This window comes from Panthera tigris, chromosome D2 (assembly GCF_018350195.1).
Source record: "Panthera tigris isolate Pti1 chromosome D2, P.tigris_Pti1_mat1.1, whole genome shotgun sequence".
Taxonomy (NCBI): Eukaryota; Metazoa; Chordata; class Mammalia; order Carnivora; family Felidae; genus Panthera; species Panthera tigris.
In genome coordinates this window covers 59,662,227-59,683,729 of record NC_056670.1, presented here as the reverse complement: position 1 = coordinate 59,683,729, position 21,503 = coordinate 59,662,227, and the positions used below count along the sequence as shown (strand labels likewise).

The following is a 21,503-nucleotide window of genomic DNA, read 5'->3' as shown; positions in this document are numbered from 1 at the left end:
AATCGATTGAAAGATCCTAGAGGATCAGCTCTGTAGTTTCATTTTTGTAACCCCATAGTGCCTAAATTAGTGTCTTAACCACATTTAGATTTTTTTTTTTAAGTTTATTTATTTTGAGAGAGAGAAAAAATGCGAGTCAGGGAGGGGCAGAGAGGGAGAGGGAGGGAGAATCCAAGACAGGCTCCACGCTGTTAGCACAGAGCTTGACGTGGAGCTTGAACCCATGAATGGTGAGATCTTGACCTGAGCTGAAGTTGGATGCTTAACCGACTGAGCCACCCACGTGCCCCTAGGTGTTTCTTATGTGTTTGTGGTATTTCAGTGATGCTGAGAGAATTATTCAATGATATGTCTAGTCCAGGGCCTTGTTTTACTTGTAAGGAAACTGGGAAACACAGTGACTTGCTCCATTTCATCTAGGTGGTTGGAACCTAGTGTTCCAGTCTCAGTTTTGCTGGTTGGTTGGTCCATAATGCCTTGCCGCTCCTTAGCTGCTACTGGTTTTCTACAAACAGGAGGAGGGGTTTTGTACAAAGGGGAGAAAAACCCTGAGAAGACATAAATAAATTAAACTCACATGACGGATGTGTTCTTCCAGTCAGATATTTTACTTTCAAATTTAAGAGCAGAGGCTTAATTTCTGAAATCCCCCCCCAAAACTTTGTAATACAGAGTTCTACACTTCTCTCAGTCCTCAACCCTAGAAGCAATGTTTTCTATGTTCCATGGGTTAGAAGTGCTGGCAGGAGAAGGAGACTCTGTTGTCAGTTTCCAGTCACATTTCAGGCACCTTGGGTGGTAAATTCCAATTGTCTGTGATAGTGACAGAGAGTAATGAGACAAGGCTCTTGGCTGAATTTCCCCCCTGCTCCAAATGAGGAAGAGTGATGAAAAGAATTTAACTTCTTAGGAAATCTGGTACTTTGGATGGAATTGTTTTTCCTTCCTCTCCTATTCCCTTTTGCTTATTAGAAAGTATTGATTCTGAAATAGAGAAAGTGAGTTTATTAGATTTGGGGTGGACATTGATTAGCTGTAACCCAATTATAAATCCTCAGAGGGGCATGTTTGTAAACAGGTGCTTCTCACACCCAGGAACTAGTGGTTCCTGCTATTCCCACTAATCAACTGGTTGAAGCTGAACACATGAAAGGTCTATATCTACTAAGTTTAGAATTGCATTGCGTTTGATTTATTTTAATAGGATCCTGCTGATTTCCAATTTATTTTCCCCCGATAAGGACATCTTCCTCTTGACAACCTATTTAAAAGACACAAGAATGTTTTGAACAGAGGCTGTATTTCATGCTTTAAGGTAAAGCCATGATCAATATAGTATAAATTGCCCCAAAGAATCTTCTCTCTCTCTCTTTTTTGGTTGTTGTTGTTAGTTTTTTTTCCTTCAGTTTTCTCTGGACCATAGTGCTTATAAAAAAAAAAGGATAAGATTGGGGCGCCTGGGTGGCTCAGTCGGTTGAGTGTCCGACTTCAGCTCAGGTCACGATCTCGCGGTCCGTGGGTTCGAGCCCCGCGTCGGGCTCTGGGCTGATGGCTCAGAGCCTGGAGCCTGCTTCCGATTCTGTGTCTCCTTCTCTCTCTGCCCCTCCCCCGTTCATGCTCTGTCTCTCTCTGTCTCAAAAATAAATAAACATTAAAAAAAAAATTAAAAAAAAAAGAAAAAAAAGGATAAGATGTGCCACAGATGCTGGATACCTAGTTGGAGAAATTTTCTGTGCTTTGTGTTTTTTGTGCTCAAAGGTAAATCTCCTTTTTGGCTATATATATTAGAGAAAGGCCATGTCTGAGATACAGTCTTTTAGGTGGTGGATGCATCTCTTCCTTAAATAAAATTTTGATTTTGATTTGAAACATAGCACATATTTTCCAAAAGTCACTGAACAAAATTAATTTTGTTCTGCTGCTTTGGGTTTGTCTGGAAGTAAAATCAGCCTCCTTGCTACTGCCCACACTTGCCATTGGATGAGATTAAGTTTCACAACTAGAGCCTAGAATTTAAGAGAGAGACAGGAATTTTGTCAACAGTAGAAAGAATCTGGGAAGTGAGGGGAAATGTGTAAATCCACAGTGGAGACCTGTGGGATTTCAAGTTCTCCCTTGTAAAAACTTGAAATTCCTTTAAACAAGATGGGGAAATTGGGCGTGATTCATGGAATTGCTTCTATAAAAGAATTGAAAAATACTTTGAAGTTTGATCTGTAATAGTGTTATATATATAATTAGATTTGACAGAAGTAGATTGTTATGTTTGGTTATTTTGAAATCAGATTTAATTTTTGTCCTTATAACTGCTATTTTCTGCCTTGGGTCTCTTTCCAGAGGAATTTCTGAAGACAGTCAAGTGCAGTGTGATTTATGAGGCAGTGAAGGCCAAGTACTTTGCAGTGCTGAGGACTTACTTACTTTGGGGAAATCAATGGAGCACATCAGTCTGCAGCACACTTCCTGCCTTAATGGTCCTGAGCTCAATCAATACTTGTAATTTAACTTCACCATCAGTCTGTGGGCAATGTGTGCTTTGTAGCCTTCCTTCCATCAACCTCAAATATATGGCCAGATCTATTCTAGTTGGAGCTGGTTACACTTTCTTTCCTGGTTTTGGATCTGGTGTAAGTCTTGTCCACTGGCAGGTTTTAAAGATGTAAAATGTGTTTTGCTGTAGGCCAAGCAATGATTTAAGCCTTGAAATTACCTGGTCAGGGGATGGGGTGTTGGACAGATGCACAAGATCTATTACATGGTTTATCATTTTTTTCTTTTTCTTAGAAAAGTTCCCATTGAGAGCTTTTCAACAGACCATCCAGCATCTTGGAGAGCATTTCAGCACTGACTGTGGCTTTCTTTTCACAGATTCTCTAACCATGGCACAGGTGGAGAAAAGAGGGGGTTTGCTCCGGAAATCTTCAGCTTCCAAAAAACCACTGAAGGAAAAAGTGGTGCTGATGTATGATGAGATCTTCATGGTAAGGCCTGGAGCTCTGACAATTCTGCACAGATTGACTCCTTAGTTTCTTGTACCAAAATGAGAAATAAGCTCACCTCTGCCTGCTACCTTCTAGTTCTTTAGAGGGAGAATGAGGGCGAGGATGAGAGTGAGCTCTCTCCTGGTGGAGATTATGATCATGTATTAATTTATATGTATTGTTGTCATGTTGTTCTTACAGATTGTTGCCATGAGCCGGGTAAAACAATTGAAAGGAGGGAGGAAACCTCGGGAACCTTTTTTTCCTGAATATCTTTTTTTTCTTTTTTAATGTTTATTTATTTTGAGAGAGAGAGTGTGTGAGTGGGGGAGGATCAGAGAGAGGGAGAGGGAGAATCCAAAGAAGGCTCCACGCTGTCAGTGCAGAGCCTGATGCAGGGCCCGAACCCACAAACCATGAGATCGTGACCTGAGCTGAAATCAAGAGTCAGACGCTTAACCGACTGAGCCACCCAGGCACCAATTTTTTCTGAATATCTTTAAAAACTTGTCACCTGCATGACCCAACTTACGGACTCTTCTATCCTAAATGTTCCTTGAAGTTTCTTTTGGTCTTAGAATTCTATGATTCTAAAAGATGAACTGTTCTTTCTCTCTCAGTCTCTCTCTCAAAATGAATAAATAAACTTAAAAAAAAAAGATGAACTGTTATATTTCATCTCAAGTGCCTAGTGGACGGAACAATTGCTTAGTCTCTCTCATTCTCCAACTCTATAAGATAACTGATGAATTATTAGTGATTAAGTGGGAGATTTCTTTGGGTCTTCATAACTGCTGATTGACCATGATCCAAGCCTTTGTTTTAAAATTTACCCTGTCAGGGAAGGTGAGAGTAAATTAGATACTCTGCAGGGGTACTTACCTTTTGAAATTCTGATCATAGCTAGCATATGTAAAACAGAATAATACTTCTAAAAAGAGTTACTGAGTATTGAATTTTTACTATGTGCCTGGCATTATTCTAAGTGCATCACTAAGTTCATTATCTCTAATTCTGACAAGAATGCTGCAAGAGTGCTATGTTTTCACATATGCCATGTAAAAGAGCATTTCACAGATGAGGAAACTAGGGGTCACAGCTGGAAGGTGATGGAGCCATGGTTTGAACCCTAGTGTTTGACTCCAGGGCCCTTACTTGTTCAACTTTGTCACATGGCCCAGAATAAATAATGTGATCAAGTAAAACATCTAACTCTTGGGAAACCTTAGAGACAGTTTGATATGCAGAAAATTAATACAGAATTGCGCAGATCAGCACAGTGTGGAGCAAATGAGTGGGTACTTGGGTCCTGTTAGGGCTCTCTCTATATGAAGTAAGGTTGGCATACATAGAATTGTTGATTGCGTGAGCTTTGAAGATGGGAAGTGCCAACACCATGAGTAGTCTGAGTTTCACATATAGATAGCAAAATGACATCACAGAAGTGTGAGAGGCAGAGTGTGACCCCTCCTAGGAGAAGGGGATGGAAAGAAATCACTAAATGAGGACCTTATGAGAAGGCCAGAAATGTTGCTTCTCTGTGTCATTCTTAGTTAAAAATCCAGAAGAGATTCCTAGTATAGTATTTTCTTAATAGATCAAGAGTTCGTAACTAATGAAGGTATTAGTTCTTGGTAGTAATTTTAAAAGGTCAACTTATGGGTGATAGTGGGCGATTGATCTCCTGGTTTTATGTCATTAGTTTTCCTTTAAAGTTGAGGTTCTCTTTTTCTTATTTTGCTCCTGAACCAGAAGCCTCTGACTCTTTAGAACTTCTGTTTGAAAATTATTGCTAAGAAATTTTGTATTTTAGCACTATACTTTTGTTAACCTTTTGGATCAATTTGAATTAAGGAAGACCATATTACAAGCTCTGTACAGTGGACTAAATGCATATAGGAGGGCAAGTAGAAGCAGTCAGCACAAGATGTTGTAAAACCATGCAGTATTGCTGATGTGATTCAGGTTCTGGCTCCTGTATGGGCGTAAGTAACTTAACTTTGTGGACCCTCTTTTCTAAAAGGAGTATACTGATAGTATCTACTATATCTGGCTCTCTGGGCCATTGTGTTTCATTTATGTGAAAGGGCTTTGCAGAACATACAGATGCGGTAGGGACATCATAATGTGACTATCTTAATCAGTTGGTTAGGTTTACTTCTTGCCAGAAGAGAAAGATTTGGGGGGAGATTCTTTGAGCCATTATTTAACTTCTGGCACACAAATATATATCTATGCACAGTGTCTTCCATTTGGGGGAAAAAAACCCTCCAAAACTGTTGTTCCCTGTTATAGCAGTTTAGAATGATCAAGCATTTTCAAAGTTAATTTTGAAAGATAAGGTTGATTATGTGTAAGTGACCCTTTCAGATGTGTTCTTAATGCTTTGGTGTTAGCTGGGGACATTGAACTGCTTATTTTCTGGTTTCAGACAGAGGACCCCAGTAAGTGCAGTCCACGATTTTGGGAGGAGCTCTTCCTTATGAAGGTAAACTTGATGGTATCTCTGGATTTTCCTACTAACGAAATTGCCTTCTCCTGTGTTCTACATGCGACACTAAAATGCACTCACATTAAATAGAGTACACTGAAAACGTTACTAAAAATAATATCCCTGTTGTTCCCTTGGTAGGTGAATTTAGAGTACCTAGAAGGCAAGCTGGAATCTCTTGATGGTGAGGAGTTAATGAAGATCAAGGACAATATTAATTGCTTATTTCAACACTGTATCCAAGCTCTGGGAGAGGAACATCCAATTCGAGTTGTCAATGCACTACAGGTATACAGCTGGGAGACTGGGGAAAGGAGTTTAATAGGGGAAAGGAGTTATAATACATCTGTTGGGACCTGAGGAACCTAAAATTGCCCTTAGGTATGAAGTTTTTTTTCCCCTTTAAATAATAAACATCTATGCCATGTTTGTTGAGCCAGCTTCCTAGTTAAACAAATTGACACTTACACTAGTCATCTTGTTCATTGTATGATTTGATCTAAAGCCAAGACAGATGGACAGAATTCTTGATTATTTGAGGAAAGGAAGAGATAGAGGGGAAACTATGAGGTAGGGATAGTTAGTCTATCAGAAGAGATTTAAAAAAAAATTTTTTTTTAATTTTCGAGAGAGCGAGAGAGCATGAATGGGGGGAGGGGCAGAGAGAGAGAGAGAGAGAGAGAGAGAGAGAGAGAGAATTTTAAGCAGGCTCCACACTCAGCACAGAGCCTGATGAGGGGCTTGACCTCATGACCCTGGGATCACAACCTGAGCCAAAATCAAGAGTCGGACACTCAACCGACTGAGCCACCCAGGCACCCCCAGAAGAGATTATTCTTAAAACAGTATTTTCTCACTGGATTAGGAGTTCTTAATTTGAGGTTTCAGAGGGTCCTTGACAACCTGAAGTTATATGTAATATTTTAGGTGTATGTGGCTATTTTTTTCTGAAAAGAGAGCTTTCATCAGATTCTCAAAAGGGTCTGTAACTCAGAAAACATTAAGAATCATTGTTCTTAACGCTAAGTCACATATTCATGGGAAAGACGCACTGAGTAATTATTTCTTGAATGACTGTTATGTGCCAAGCATTGGGATAATGGGGATACATTACAGGTTTCTTGAGAGCAAAGACTTTGTTAGTTTCATTCAGTACTTTGTTCCTAGTGTACAGTACAGTGCCTGGCAAGTAGGACTTCAGAAGTAAATTTACTTCTGAAGTCCTACTTGAATGAAGTAAATCTTCAATCTGAAGTCCTGATTGAATGAATCATGGGCATAATTTCTAAGTTGATAGTCCAGTAACTCCGGTGCATCTTAGATCAGGCTGAGTAGCTAGGGCAGTGATTGACAAGCTTAGGATATGAAGAATCCATGACAACATAAAGGATTTTATTGGAAATTTTGATATTATTTTTTTATTTTAGAGAAAGCATGCGGGTGGAGGAGAGAGGCAGAGTGAGAGAAAGAGAATCTTAAGCAGTCTCCCTACTAAGCACAGAGCCCGATGTGGGGCTCAATCCCATGACCCTGGGATCATGACCTGAGCTGAAATCAAGAGTTGGACGCTCAACCAACTGAGACACCCAGGCACCCCTGGAACTTTTGATAGTTGGGGTTTAAGTTTCTAACTTCCTAGTTGGGCAAATCACTTTGTGAGCCCCAGTTTTCTCATCTGTAGATTGTAGAAATTACCTGTTGAGCTGATGTCCCAGAAAGAAGGGCCATGTTTACCCTGTAGTTGTGTTAACAAAGTTAACAGTAAATTCTGCATTTTGGGTATTGCAGTTGTAGGGGTTCACTGAAAGCTGAAATGAAAGTTGGAAATTGTACTTCTTATAATTGCGGTAGCTCACTATGGAGGCATGAATGGTAAACTGTTTTTAGTTCAGTGGAAGTAAATTGCGTTAAGTCACTTAGTAACCCATAAAAATATAGTATATTATTAAAATGGCTGATACTTGTTGAGCTTTAAAAAGTTTCAGGCACTATTCTTAGAGCATTAATAAAGTTCCAGGGACTATTCCAAGTGTTTTAATTCTCATAGTTCTCACAACATCCCTATGAGATGGCTGCTATTATTGTCATTTCCATTTTATAGATGAGTAAACTGAGGCACTGAAAAGTTAACTAACTTGTCCAGGTTTACACAGCTAGTCAGTAGTGAATGGAGATTATAATGAATTTAAGATTTCTTTTCATGTTTATTTATTTATTTTGAAAGAGAGAGCAAGCGAGCGAGCACGAGCAGGGGAGTGACAGAGAGAGAGAGAGGGAGAGAATCCCAAGCAGGCTTCACGCTGTCAGCGCAGAGCTCAACGCGGGGCTCGATCTCACGAACTGCAAGATCATGACCTGAGCCGAAATCGAGAGCCAGTCGCTCAACTGACAGAGCCTCCCAGGCGCCCCATGAATTTAAGATTTGAAGCAACTGGTTGTTATCATATGGACCAAAATAACTTTTGTAGTTGTTAAAAAATACTAAGAATTATAAACTAAAATGTAAATACGGTAATGAATTTTAAGTAAAGGAAAAAAGCTCCACCAATCCCATGACTCAAGCTCAAGAACTGTTGTTATTTTTGAATTCACCTTCCAGTCTTTGTCTGCAATGCAGTTTTGAAAAGAGGATGACTAAAAAACAACAACAAAAAAGATGGCAACAATTTCAAGTGCTGTTCCTCTTTTAATGTCTGGATTTTGCACGTAGTAAGACTCCGACTGTTCTGAAGCTTAGAGTGATAGAGCAATTGAATGTCAGCTGTGTAAGGAGGAGGTTCTGAGGTGGCAATGCGAGGCGACAGATCCAGTGCCCTTCACGTTTTGAGACTTCCTTTCTACAAAAGAATTCTTTCTCTAATCTCTGCAGACCTTGTGTGCACTCATTCGAGGAGTCCATCAAAAGAATAAATCTACCTCTGGGTTTGACATCATCAACATGCTGATGGGCTTTGACAAGGCAGAGTTGTGCATGAAGGTGAGGCGTAAGTTGTAGATGTGCTTGTGGATGGCTGCTTCTGACAGCTGTAGACAGTTAACGTACTAGAAGATTTGCACTCAGGTGGATAGAAATGGTTGAATTTGTTCTTGAATTTGGATATTTTTGTTTTACAAATTTGTTTATCTGAATAGAGGAAAATTTGAAATTCAAATTTGAAGTATCCTTCCCCTGCAGGATAAAGACTGAGCAGTTTATTTTATGATTTGTATCATGTGCTCATACATTCTTAAAAACACTTATGAACTCAAATAATATATAACAAGGGTAATGTAATATGCAGGGGTAACTTTAGTTCTAAACTTAAGTTTTCTTATTTACATGATGACTTTACCAGAATTTTTATTTCTACTGTTTGACACTTTTAAAGTAATAGCTTTATTGATAGATAGTTCACATATACAATTCACCCTTTTAAAATATGTAATTCAGTGGTTTTTTGTTTTAAGATTTTACATTTAAGTAATCTCTATATCCAACACCATGGGGCTCAAACTCACACCCTGAGATCAAGAGTCACATGCTTTACCGACTGAGCCAGCTAGGCACCCCTTGTTGAGTGGTTTTTAGTATATTCACTGTTAATTTTGGAACATTTTTATCACTCCAAAAAGAATACATGTTCCCACTAGCAGTCATTCTCCATTCCCCCTTCTCTCTAGCCCCTGGCAACCATTAATCTGCTTTATGTCTTTATTGGTTTACCTATTCTGGACATCTCATCTAAATGGAATCATACGTGGTCTTCTGTGTCTAGCTTCTTGCACTTAGCATAATGTTTTCAGGGTCCACCCGTGTTGTGGCATGTGTCAGTGCTTCATTCCTTTTTATGGCTGATACTTCATTTTATGAATGTACCACATCAAATTTATTCATTCATCAGTTGATAGACATGTGGGATATTTCAGTATTTTGGCTATTGTCAATAATGCTGCTGTGAACATTCATGAACAAGATTTTGTGTGGATGTATGTTTTCAATTCTCTTGGGTATATACATAGGAGAATTGTTGGGTCATATGGTAACTCTATGTTTAATATTTCAAGGAGCTTTGAAACTGTTTTCCAAAGTTAGTATACCATTTTACATTTCCATCGGCAGTGTATAAGCATTCCAGTTTTTCCACATCCTCGTCAACAATTGTTTTTGCCTCTCATATATATATGTGTATATATATGTGTATATATATATTTTTGGGGGGGGGAGAAATATTTATTCAAATCCTTTGCCCATTTCTAGATTGAGTTATTTGTTTTATATTGTTGAGTTGTAGGAGTTCTTTATATATTTTGGATAGAAGTCCCTTATCAGATATCTGATTTGTAATGTTTGACACTTTCTTGAGTGAATGTTGTTTATAATATGAACTTTGAAGAACTAGTCTTCTGTCATTCTCTGAATTTGAAATAATCTATGTGACAAAGAATCCTTATAGCGATCAGGTCATTTTTTACAAGTTATGAATATACAGTTGTAAGTACATGAAGACTTAGTACTTGGAGTCCGTTTTCCAAGCCTCTACTGCTCCTATGTATATATCATGGTAAAATCTCAGATCTCGCTCTCATTCTTGTAGTTCTCACTATTGTCTATATGCTGCCGATTACTAAGTCTCTATTGTTAGTCTTAACATCCCCTCATGAGGCTCAGAGTTGTATACTCTGTAAGCAGTTGCTGAATTTACCCACTCATACATCCCTAAAGTACCTCTTGCTTGACATCTACAAAATGGAACTCCTTATTTTCCCTTCATCTGTTCTTCCTCATTCATTCCCTGTTAGAATGGGCTCTCCTGTCATCTCAGTCACCCAAGCCAAAAGCTGGAGTCATCCTTGACTCTTCCTCTCATCTTTCATATCTAGATGATCACCATGTTCATCTAATTTTGCCTCAGTTCATATTTTTCATACCTGTCTTTGCTTTTTTTCCCCTACTGCCAGTGTCCCCATTATCTCTCACCAGAACCATTTCAGTGATGCCTTCATTCATTCTTTTGACAAATGTTGGTTAGGCTCCAATGTGCCAGGCACAGGGGATACACAGGCAAATAAGACATGGCAGCTTCTTCAGAAAATTGCTAGATTAGTCCTCATTTGTCTCCCTCCCTTCAGGCTTACCATCTTTAAATCTGTCATCCACACTGATACCACAGTGATGTGTCTTACACTCAAATCTCTGCTGCTTAAAACCCTTCGTTAGTTTCCCATCAATAACAGGATAAAGACCAAACTCCCTAGTTAGCTTTATATAGCTTTCATGACCTGCTCTCTATTTATTTCTCTAGTCTCTCTCACCACTGTGTTTCCCTCTGTACTTTCATAATAATAAACTACTTGTGTTCCAACTCCACACCCAGGGCCGTTTCTTTCCTCATGTGTCTTTGATCATGCTATTGCCTGTCTAGAATTCTTTTCCTCATCAAGTTTTAATTAACTCCTACTGATTTTCCAAAATATAACCCACCGCTTAGGAGTCTTGGAATAGGTGACTTCTGAGATAATTCCCCTTTTCCATGTATATTTCTGTCATAGTAACCATTAAATTAAAACTGCTTATTTTTCTCTTCCAGTAGACTAAAAATGCCTTGAGAGCAAAGGCCATTACCTAATTTTTCTTCTTGAATTCTTTGAAAGCACAATATTTAGCATATAGTAGACCTTCACCATATATTTGTTGAATTGAAGTAACTAATTTTGAACCTTCACTTGAGCTTTCAGCATGCTAAATCCTATTCTTCATTCATTCTCCTCCTTCATTTAATGTAAAATATTTCTTTTCTTGTTCCTTCTGTTGTAGTGTGTGAGGGTTTCATCTTTGATTACATTGGGTCTGAGAGCTGGTTGTTAGTACAAGTGATATACTCCAGTCACATTGTCTAGTAGAATCGACCAAGGTGGACACAGCTAGTTTTGTTGGATAGTGTCTACGGCCAGTGATGGCTAGTAGTGATATTGTCTCTTTGTTGTTTATTCAGCGTGCCTCCATCAAATGATATATTTTATCAGATAGTGAAACTTATCTATAGTTATTTGACCATTATTAATCTTTTTTAACCATTATTGTTCTTTAACCACTTTTTTTAACCACTTATTTTTTCCTAATGTAATTGAATTAATTTAATTGAATTAGTTTATTGTTTTTAATTTATTATTCAACCACTGTTATTAGCCTTTAAAAAATTTACTTCTATTAAACATTTTTAAAAATTTTTTAATTGTTTTTGAGAGAGAGAGAGAGAGAGAGAGACAGTGTGCAGGCAGGAGAGGGGCAGAGAAAGAGAGGGAGACAGAATCCGAAGCAGGCTCCAGGCTCTGAGCTGTCAGCACAGAGCCCAACACAGGGCTCAAACCCATCTACCATGAGATCATGACCTGAGCCAAAGCTGGACGCTTAACCACTGAGCCACCCAGGCACCCTTACTTCATTCTATTCTAAAGGTCACGAGAATGATAGGTTGCAAACATTCATTTGATGAAGTAGTGAATTCTTTATTATTCTGTGCTGTTGTTCTAAAGCATTTTTCCCCAAATAGCTACACTTTGAAGTCTTACTTTTCTTTGTCTGATCTTGCAAGGCCTAGGCCTGAAGGAGTGATATGGTTGCTTCATTGAATGTTGTACACATTACCCTGTGTAACATAAACCCAGAGTTGGACAGAGACACAGTAGAGACGTTATTTGGTATGCTTTAATACTTAACGGATCTCTTTCTCAGAACTTGATGGAGAGTTTGGATTCATTGCTTTGTGCAGAAGGTTCTGAAAGTCTGAAGAGTTTATGTCTGAAACTTCTCCTTTGCTTAGTGACCGTAAGTGACCCATTTATATGTTTCTCTATCAAGGGTGTTACTGACAGTAGGAGCAAGCTTATTTGAATGCTTGAGCCCAAAGTTAGAAAGGAAAAGAGGAAAAAAAAAATTCTCTGCTGGGGCATCATATCACTCCATTGTGTGAATGTGTAGAAGGAAGTTAGATGAATGGGCTTTCACTTCCTGGAAGCTGCTCTTTGCAACCATTGGCATTTTTAGCCTATGGGATACATGATATTTCTCACTTTAGAGGTACTACCCCTGCAGAATTCTTGTCTTCTGAATTGTCAGATTTGCTCTTCTCATCAGGTCTCATTTGGAAACAGTTTTTGTGATTCTGAATAGTTATTTGTTCTGATTTTGACATAACTGGAAGCTGGCCCGTACCTTCTAGTGGGAGGAGGGCGGGGTGTTGTTCATTAATTTCAAGTAATTCCTTTTCCCTGCCATCACTCAAAGTCTTCTGGATCATAAACTTCTTTCTGTGCATTTGAGGAATGAAACCCCCCCCAAAACTGAAGTAAATGCTTAAGTGAGGGTGTGAGAGAAACAGTACATTCAGAGATTCGGGAAGTTTTAATTTGCTCATTTCTTACCCTTCTAGTGTCTGACTGTTAAGGCTCTGGCAGCTTCAGAGGTGCTTATTAAAAGTCTACTAAGTATCTAGTAGAATGTTTTAACATTTCTGATTCTCTTAGATAGTGGGGGAGGAGTTATACTTGAGATAGCAGAGTGCCTAGGAAATAGCCTTTTAAAAAAATATTTATTTATCTTAGAGAGAGAGAGAGACAGAGACAGAGACAGAGAGAGAGAACCAACGTGGGAGGGGCAGAGGGAGGGGAGGACAGAGGATCTGAAACGGGCTCTGTGCTGACAGCAGCGAGCAATGTGGAGCTTGAACCCCTGAATCATAAGATCATGACCTGAGCCAAAGTCAGATGCTTAACCGACTGAGCCACGCAGGCGCCCCTAAAAAGCCTTTTATTGCATTTAGGTGACAGATAACATCAGCCAGAACACTATCCTAGAGTATGTGATGATCAACAGCATATTTGAAGCAATTTTACAGGTAGGTCATTTCCCCCATCCTCTCTTTCTCTTTTGGGTAAACTGCTTCCTCAAATCTTCTCTGTCAGCATTCCTAGGAACTAGGAGTTAGCACTCATGCATTTCTGGTTCATGTTACAGATACTCTCCCACCCCCCAAGTCGCAGGGAGCATGGGTATGATGCTGTCGTCCTCTTGGCTTTGTTGGTGAATTACAGAAAATATGAGGTGAGTGGGCCCCTTAATGGACACTTAAAATCTTTCTGTAATCTTCCTAAGTGTGGCCACTCCTAGAGGACTTTAACATAGAAGACATGTTCTTGGTAAATGGTATATAGATTAACTTTGATTAACCAATTCTAAAACTTCTATATTAAATGCTTGGGGCAGAGGGTATAGCCATTTAAAGGAATCCCGTGGTACACCTTCTAATAAAGTGAGTGAATGTCCCTTAATGTAGTGGTTCCCAAACCTAGTTTATCATTGGAATCACCTAGGAACTTGTTAAAAAGAAGAAATTTCTGGGCTTTACTCTGGACACACTGAATCCAAATCTCTTGGAGGGAGGAACTGGGAATCTGTTGTTGTTGTTGTTGTTGTTGTTGTTGTTCGTGGTGGTGGTGGTTGTTATTTATTCTCCTGTTGAGTATGATGATTAGCCAGGATTGGGAACCACTGACCTAACACATCTGTTTTGAAAGACTGGACTTTTGTATGTTGGATTTCCTTAATGCGGTCCACTTGTGTAAGTATCACTGTTGGTCTGGGAACTCCTTTTGATTTTAATGGAGAATTGAAGACAGAGCCTTACTCCTGTCAGTTCTGGAATTCTCTTTGTTCCTGAGTTAATCAGGGACAGATTTACAAGTTTTTGAGATGAAGAGCAGAACTCAGAGATTTGTATTTGATTTTATGCCTCTACTTGATTCTTCTTAAAAGGGAGAACACACAGAAAAGGAAGGTGGGGCTCACGGAAGACCAGGGGCCTCACTGGGGATTGCTTTGGAGGGATAGGGAGCATTTGGCACTGGGCTCTGGACACTAGGGGTTGAACCCAGAATCCAGGAGCTGCCTTGAGGTAATCTGACGTTCTTCACTTAGCGAGTAGCAGTGCTATGAGAAATGAGCCAGCTGAGGGAGGCTTTTCGTTTGTGAGCTTCTGGATCCTCAGTCAATGATTTTCTTTTAAGATTTCTTTTCTTATAATTTAATTTTTAAAAATGTTAATTTTTAATTTATTTTTAATGTTTATTTTTGAGAGAAAGAGAGAGGGAGAGAGAGATAGAGCACAAATGGGGGAGGGGCAGAGAGAGAGGGAGACACAGAATCTGAAGGAGGCTCCAGGCCCTGAGCTATCAGCACAGACCCCAACACGCGGCTCAAATCCATGGACCACGAGATCATGACTTGAGCCGAAGTCGGATGCCCAACTGACTGAGCCACCCAGGTGCCCCTTAAATGTTTGTTTATTTTTGAGAGAGAGAGTGTATGTACGGGAGAAGGGGAGAGGAGCAGAGGAGAGAGAATCTTAAGCAGGCTTCATGCTCAGTTCAGCACGGAGACTGAGGTGGGGCTTGAGCCTCATGATTGGGAGATCATGATCTGAGCCGAAATCAAGAGTCAGACACTTAACTGACTGAGCCACCCAGGCACCCTTAAAATTTTTTATTTTTAAGTAGTCTCTACCCCAGCGTGGGGCTCAAACTCACAGCACTGAGATCAAGAGCCACATGCTTCATCAACTGAGCCAGCCATGTGCCCCACTTAGTGATTTCTGAGATGGCTCTTAGTCAAGTCAAGAGTGATGGGTAACAAAATCTGGAGCTTATTCTTATAAGGAGAAGTATGGAAGAAGGGGAGGCTGTGAGAAAGGAATACTTAAAGAGGGACTGGAATATGTGGAGCAATGTTACTGTGTTAGGGATCCCAGGAGTTGATTGCTTTAATTTTCTTGGAGTAACTTACAAATGGTGTGTGGAGCTACTAATAAATATGTGATGTGTCACCAACACCTGTTTTGCTGGTGATCTGGAGGGGTTGGCATGGTAGCCATTTTGATCTCTGTCGTGTGTAAAAGCCACTGTGGCCTTATTACAATAGCAAGAGAAGGAACTGAGGAAAAATGCTGGAGATAGTTAATGAAAGTTGAGTTGTACATTATAGGAAAGCGCCATCATCAGTAATGAGTATTTTCTGAACATTCTGCTGGATGCAGGCCGATCTGAGGCAATGGCTTGGTTTCTCTAAATGTGAACTGAACCCTGGTTCGGCCCAGTAGGGCTCTTTGAAATGTCGGCCTGAAAAATTAGACAGGGACAAGGAACTAGAGAAAATCATATTTCTGGAGTGAGGTATGCATCTCTAGTCTGTCAGAAGCCTCAGAAGAATTAGTATAGTAGGCAAGGGCAAGCTAGTGGGCATAATTTATCTGGGCTTTGCAGCTTTTGATAGAAGTCACTCACCAGAAACCATTAAGGAAACCTAGTGACCATGGAGCAGGAAGGTTTTTGACAGGCACATGAGGAATTCCAGATGAACATAGCAAAACCAAAAGCTGGTAAAATTTTATGCAAACTAGTATGAGAGGATGCATGCTGGGGAGGACAGATTCTAGCTACCACCACAATCCATCCCATGATGGATGGGGAAAGTTGCAACCTTTTAGCAAGGTGCAGAGGGCTCCAGGGAGACTGGGCACCCACCTAAACGCAGAGAAGGCAGATAAGGTTGTTGGACTTAAGGAATGGAAGTGATGGAAAAGACATCATGTAGTAAATGTAAATAATTCTTCTTCACCTGAAATAGTGCATTCCATTTTTGTTATTTCATCTAAGGGGATAGAAGAGCCCCCCCCCCCCCCCCCCGCAAAAGCCAATGAAAAATGATGGGTATGGTTTAGATCAAATAAAGGCAGAACCCTATTAGAGTGATCCTGTATAGGCTCACAGAGTTTGTAATTCTGTCTTGTGGATGAGAAGTAGATTGCTTTCAGTTTAAAAAACGTGACCAGCACAACAGGCATATAGTGTTAAGGAAAATCAGTATCTGGTAGAATAGAAATTTTCACAGCATTAGGATCCTGGCCTTCTCGGTTTGCCCAGTCTCCTGTAATGACGTGACTCAGTCCCCAGTTGGACATGATGTTTCCCAGAAATTACAAACTTGTTTATTGTCCAGTTGCAAATTGATGCTTCTCGTTTTCTTTTTTTTCTTAAAGAGTTTTCCTTCAAACATGATAAAAATGTTGAAGAAGCAAATACATAGTTACCGATCATGTAGCCCTCACCGTATGCTAGATACTATGCTAAGGATTTTACATGTCTTAATTCATTTTTTAAAAAATTTTTTTTTTTCAACGTTTTTTATTTATTTTTGGGACAGAGAGAGACAGAGCATGAACGGGGGAGGGGCAGAGAGAGGGAGACACAGAATCGGAAACAGGCTCCAGGCTCCGAGCCATCAGCCCAGAGCCTGACGCGGGGCTGGAACTCACAGAGCGCGAGATCGTGACCTGGCTGAAGTCGGACGCTTAACCGACTGCGCCACCCAGGCGCCCCATTAATTCATTTTTAAGTCTTATGGCAACCCTGAGAAAGAAAATATTGTCCCCATTTTGAAGATGAGGAAGTTGAGCTTAGGTTAATAAAGGTGCCTAACTTGTCACAATTAGTAAGTAGAGGAGCTAGAACCCAAACCTTTGCTTTTAGCCACCTTCCCTTTTCCTCAACTGCTAAAGATAGGTTGTTCTTGGTAATCAGATGATCATTATTATTACCGAAAACTGGACTTTTGGGACGGTGAGTGACAAGGACGTTTTAAAGATTATGCCAAGAAACAGTGACCTGTTCCTTCTAGTGTTGTTCTCTTCATTGTGGCATCTCTAAGTCAGCCTACTGCCAATTTCTTTTCCAAGGACCCACTTGCATTGGACCTTGTCTGACATCTGCAGCATCAGCAGGATTTGACTACTGGTTATAGGAAGCAGTGTAGAGAGCCTTCCTCTTTCAGATCAAGTGGCAAATGGAGTGGATTTTACCTCCTTGGGTTGTGTTGTAGAAAACATTGTAAACATTTGGGCTCTTAAGAAAGTAAAACTGCTGTCTCTTTTTATATTCCCAGTTGACATTCAAAAGATACCCTCAGAAACTTGATGAAATAAAGTCTATGTGGGGGGTTTCCAGGTTTCTCAGTGATGAGTTTTCTTGGGTGCTGTAGAAACTACCAGTATTGTTCTTTGCTTCCCTTGGGTTAAAATTGGTGGCTGATCTAGGTGAGGTCTTTCCTTACATCCCTTGTGTGGGATGTTTTTAAGGTGAGCAGGTCATTTGTTCTCATTGCACTAGTAGGATATGGCCCAACTGCATAATGAGTTTAAATATATGTCCATTTCCATATGCTGCCCAGCTGAGATTGGGTCTGGGAAAACTCAAGAAATCTTCCAATGTTGTCAGTGATGGGACAATCATTAAATCCCAGTGTTCTGACCAGATTGTAGTTTGGATAATTACATCTTTTTTTTTCAGTTCCCCTGCAGTGTTATTTGGGTATCAGATCCATAAATGGCCTCTCTGGCTGTTAAGCAGCTGCCACTTTCCACCCCCAAGGTGGCTTTGTTTTACGGGTGGGTGAATCAGTCCTTGCATATAGTTTGTGGAATGGTTAGGGAGCCTTTGGGATGAGACTGTAAGTTAACAACTTATACCTCTGTGCCTTATGGCAAAGAAGCTTTATGTTCCCCCAAGACTGCTGTCCCTATGGACTCAGATTATTGGTAGGATAGGACGAAATGAGTTTTGTGGAGTGTTCACTTCTTAGAAATAAATAAGATGGAAAGATGGGAGAAGTGGTAGACATAGGCCTGGACCGATCCAGCCTAGAGGAAAATGCAAGTAGAACAGAACTGGGGTGTGTGTGTGTGTGTGTGTGTGTGTGTGTGTGTGTGGTGATTGCCCATGCACACTGAGAGATTTACTGGAAATGGGGGGAGTCAGTTGGCAGAATGGGTTTGATTTGGGTATTAGGAGCATCACTATAGAGAGAGGGCCTTATAGAACCATTTTTGTTAACACTTTGTTAAATAACTAATGGGTTGTTAACTAAGTCAACTCACCTTGAATCTCTTCTCTTGTTTAACAGTCTGTGAATCCTTATATTGTGAAGCTGTCTATCGTGGATGATGAGGCTACGCTCAATGTGAGTATCTAGATCCTTGTATGTTGTTTTAAGTACTTATGTTTGTTTAAGTACTTGATATTTAGAACAGAGAGCAGAGAGCTATTGTGTTAATTTCATCTGGCTATAAAGAGGGAATTGGTCTTTTCCTTTTAGAGCATCAGTGTGACTATTTTATTGTCTTTAATCTTCTCATCATGGAAGGAAGGTATGAAGAGACGTTTGTTTGCTAATCATGATGAAATGGTTGGTTATGTTTCATGTTACAGTGTGCTGAGGTTGATGATCCTATAGAGTCAGTAAGTTACATTCCCAAGAATAAGAAGGCTTAGATGATATATCAAATCACCACGATGTATATACTTTAGAGATCTTACAATTTTGTATGTCAGTAAAGATGAAATAAAAAAAAAAAAAAGACACAGCGAGGCTTAGAAGACTAACTGATGGGAGATCCCTTCTTGTAGAACTAGCTAGATGGCATTTGCAGCCCAACTTGGTGAAGCTGAAGAATGGAGGATGGTCTCTGTATCTGTTACATGTGTCCTTGAAAGTTTGGGATCGAATATCTGATCTCTGACTAAGGGAGGAAGAAGATGACCAGGTGTCAGGCATATTGCCCTCTTCATTCTTCTAATTTATCTTATGAAAAAAAAAGCACACATGATTCATCCCATGGCCTTACTTGATCTTTGTGTCATGTTTATTAGCGGGTTCTAAAGGGAAAGTGGATAAGAAGATGGATGCATCTTCCTGGTAACTTCCTGTTTTCCTGTGGCCTGAAAGAGAGTGGCTTGTCTCTAAGCACCTTCATTTAGCGTGAGACTCATTGTCGCTCTTACTGTGACTGTTTTAGAGACATGAGAGCTTTTTGTTTGAAGATTCTAACTTTGTCTTATCTTTTGAGGTGAAAATGATCCCAGTGAAATTGTCAGTGATCTGGGCTGGTCTGTTTTGTGCCCCCCACCCCCTTGTTACTCTATTAAAGTAACATTAAGATAGTTAGATCAGGAAAATCTGGACCCCAGGACTGTATTTAGTGTTTTCCCTGGCCTGGCATCACCACCAGCCCCTTATTTCACCTGTGCTATCCTTTTTCTTTCTAGGGAATGGGACTTGTGATTGCCCAGGCTTTATCTGAGTATAATAGGTAAGTCCACTGTTCCAGAAGGGAAGGGTCTAATTTTCGTTTGAATTGGTTGAGTAGAAAACAGGTTTGTTCCAGTGCTTGGGTGAATTTCCCTTACCCATCCTAGAAGAGTATTCTTAGATTTAGCTTCTGGTAGACATATTTGCTCTAAGCTCAGCTTGATGGCCTTAGCAAAGGTGGTTTCTTTTTTCTTTCTGCCTTTCTTTCTTTCCCTCTTTCTCTCTTTCTCTTTCCCTCCCTCCCTCCTTCCCTCCCTCCCTTCCTCCCTCCCTTCCTCCCTCCCTTCCTCCCTTCCTCCCTCCCTCCCTCCCTCCCTCCCTCCCTTCCTTCCTTCCTTCCTTCCTTCCTTCCTTCCTTCCTTCCTTCCTTCTTTTTGAGAGACAGAGCATGAGCAAGGGAGGAGCAGAGTGGGAAAGAGAGAGAATCCCAAGCAGGCTCTGTACTTCAGTCCAGAGCCTGACATGGGGCTCAAACTCACAAACCATGAGATCGTGACCTGAGTTGAGACCCAACATTCAGACGCTTAACTGACAAACCACCCAGGTGCCCCAGCAGGAGTTGTTTCTAATACCAGGGGGAAAGTAGCCACCAGGTTAGTGTCATCTTTTATTTAAGCAATTAGACACTTTTTTTTTTTTTTTTTTTTGCAACCTTCGGTATTTTATTGCAGGGTATTTTAACTTGTTTTCCAGCCACAAGGAGGCTCTTCCATTTAGCGCGATGTATCATACAAGTCATTTTCTATTTAAAAAAGGTTGCGAAGCACCACTTTTTTGTACACTTAAAAAATAAATAAAAGGAGAAAACATATTGAATTAGCTCTAGTTTGGTGGATACTTCTTTTTCATCAGGAATCAACCGCAGCTTCCCAGAGTCCCTGTCTTTTCTGAGGGCTCTCTTCACTGATGCTTGTTTTCCCTTTTGCTTTGGATGAAGAAGGATCTGGTATTCAGTGAATGGAAACCAGAAGTGTTCCTAATCCTGGCAAGGGCCAGGCAGTATCTTTCTTGTTCCTCTCCAGACTTTGCTCACACACAATTGGATGTGGAATTTCAAATCTGCCCCATCTCCACAAATAGTTTAGCTCACAGATTTCCCTCCTCTTCCTTCAAAAACAAACAAGATTTTCACTCTACAGCCTTAAAGTAATTTCACTGTTACACTTTTCAAGTAATAGTCTGTTTGGGAAATAACTGGATCAGCCATATGTTAGAGCAGTTTCACACGTTTGCAGCTTGCTTTCTGCCTCTCTCCCAAAGTAGCCAGGCATTTTGATACATTCCGCCTCAAGAGCAGAGGCATGCATGCCTCTTAGCTTGCAGGGGAGACTGGAGTGGCTACATTGTCATAATGCTTTTGTTTTCTGGAGTCACTGAATTCAAAGAGTGCCCTGCCCTGATTATCTAGAATGCCAAGGATGGAGACATACTTGATAAATAATACTAAAGTTGAATTTAGTTATTTTTGTTCAGGCAATATAAAGACAAGGAAGAAGAACACCAGAGTGGTTTTTTCTCTGCTTTAACAAATATGGTAAGTCCAACTTGTTTTTTCTGCCTTGCTCAGCAGTCTTAAGGCGTCTGCAGGGGTAGACAAATCTGTACTTAGAAGTTCAAATGTTTGAGATGATGGCATGATGAGGGGAGAGTGGCTCAGAGCAGAGTTTTGAATGTTTATCTTTGAGAGAGAGAGAGAGGGAGAGAGGGCAGGCGCAAGCAGGGGGAGGGGCAGAAAAAGGAAAGAGAAAGAGAATCTTAAGCAGGCTCTAAGCTGTCAGTGAGAAGCCTGTTGCGGGGCTTTATCCCATGAACCATGACATCATGACCTTAGTGGAAATCAAGAGTTGGATGCTTAACC

At 40.3% G+C, this 21,503-nt stretch overlaps 1 protein-coding gene across 3 annotated transcripts in view; it reads left to right on the top strand.

The window, feature by feature from the left end:
- The window catches only part of ARMH3 (armadillo like helical domain containing 3), a 175,297-nt gene that overhangs the window by 11,084 nt on the left and 142,710 nt on the right, over positions 1–21,503 (top strand). For 2 of the 3 annotated variants that reach the window (XR_006208947.1, XM_042959896.1), the window contains exons 2-11: positions 2,869–2,981; positions 5,413–5,469; positions 5,614–5,760; positions 8,342–8,449; positions 12,185–12,277; positions 13,272–13,346; positions 13,466–13,552; positions 18,461–18,517; positions 19,603–19,646; positions 21,119–21,179. Coding sequence is in view for 2 of the 3 variants with exons in the window: in XM_042959896.1 (XP_042815830.1) it covers positions 2,880–2,981; positions 5,413–5,469; positions 5,614–5,760; positions 8,342–8,449; positions 12,185–12,277; positions 13,272–13,346; positions 13,466–13,552; positions 18,461–18,517; positions 19,603–19,646; positions 21,119–21,179 (831 nt within the window). In the remaining variant the exon portion in view is untranslated. The remainder of the gene's footprint in view (positions 1–2,868; positions 2,982–5,412; positions 5,470–5,613; positions 5,761–8,341; positions 8,450–12,184; positions 12,278–13,271; positions 13,347–13,465; positions 13,553–18,460; positions 18,518–19,602; positions 19,647–21,118; positions 21,180–21,503) is intronic. The other variant, XM_042959897.1, reaches the window with a different exon arrangement.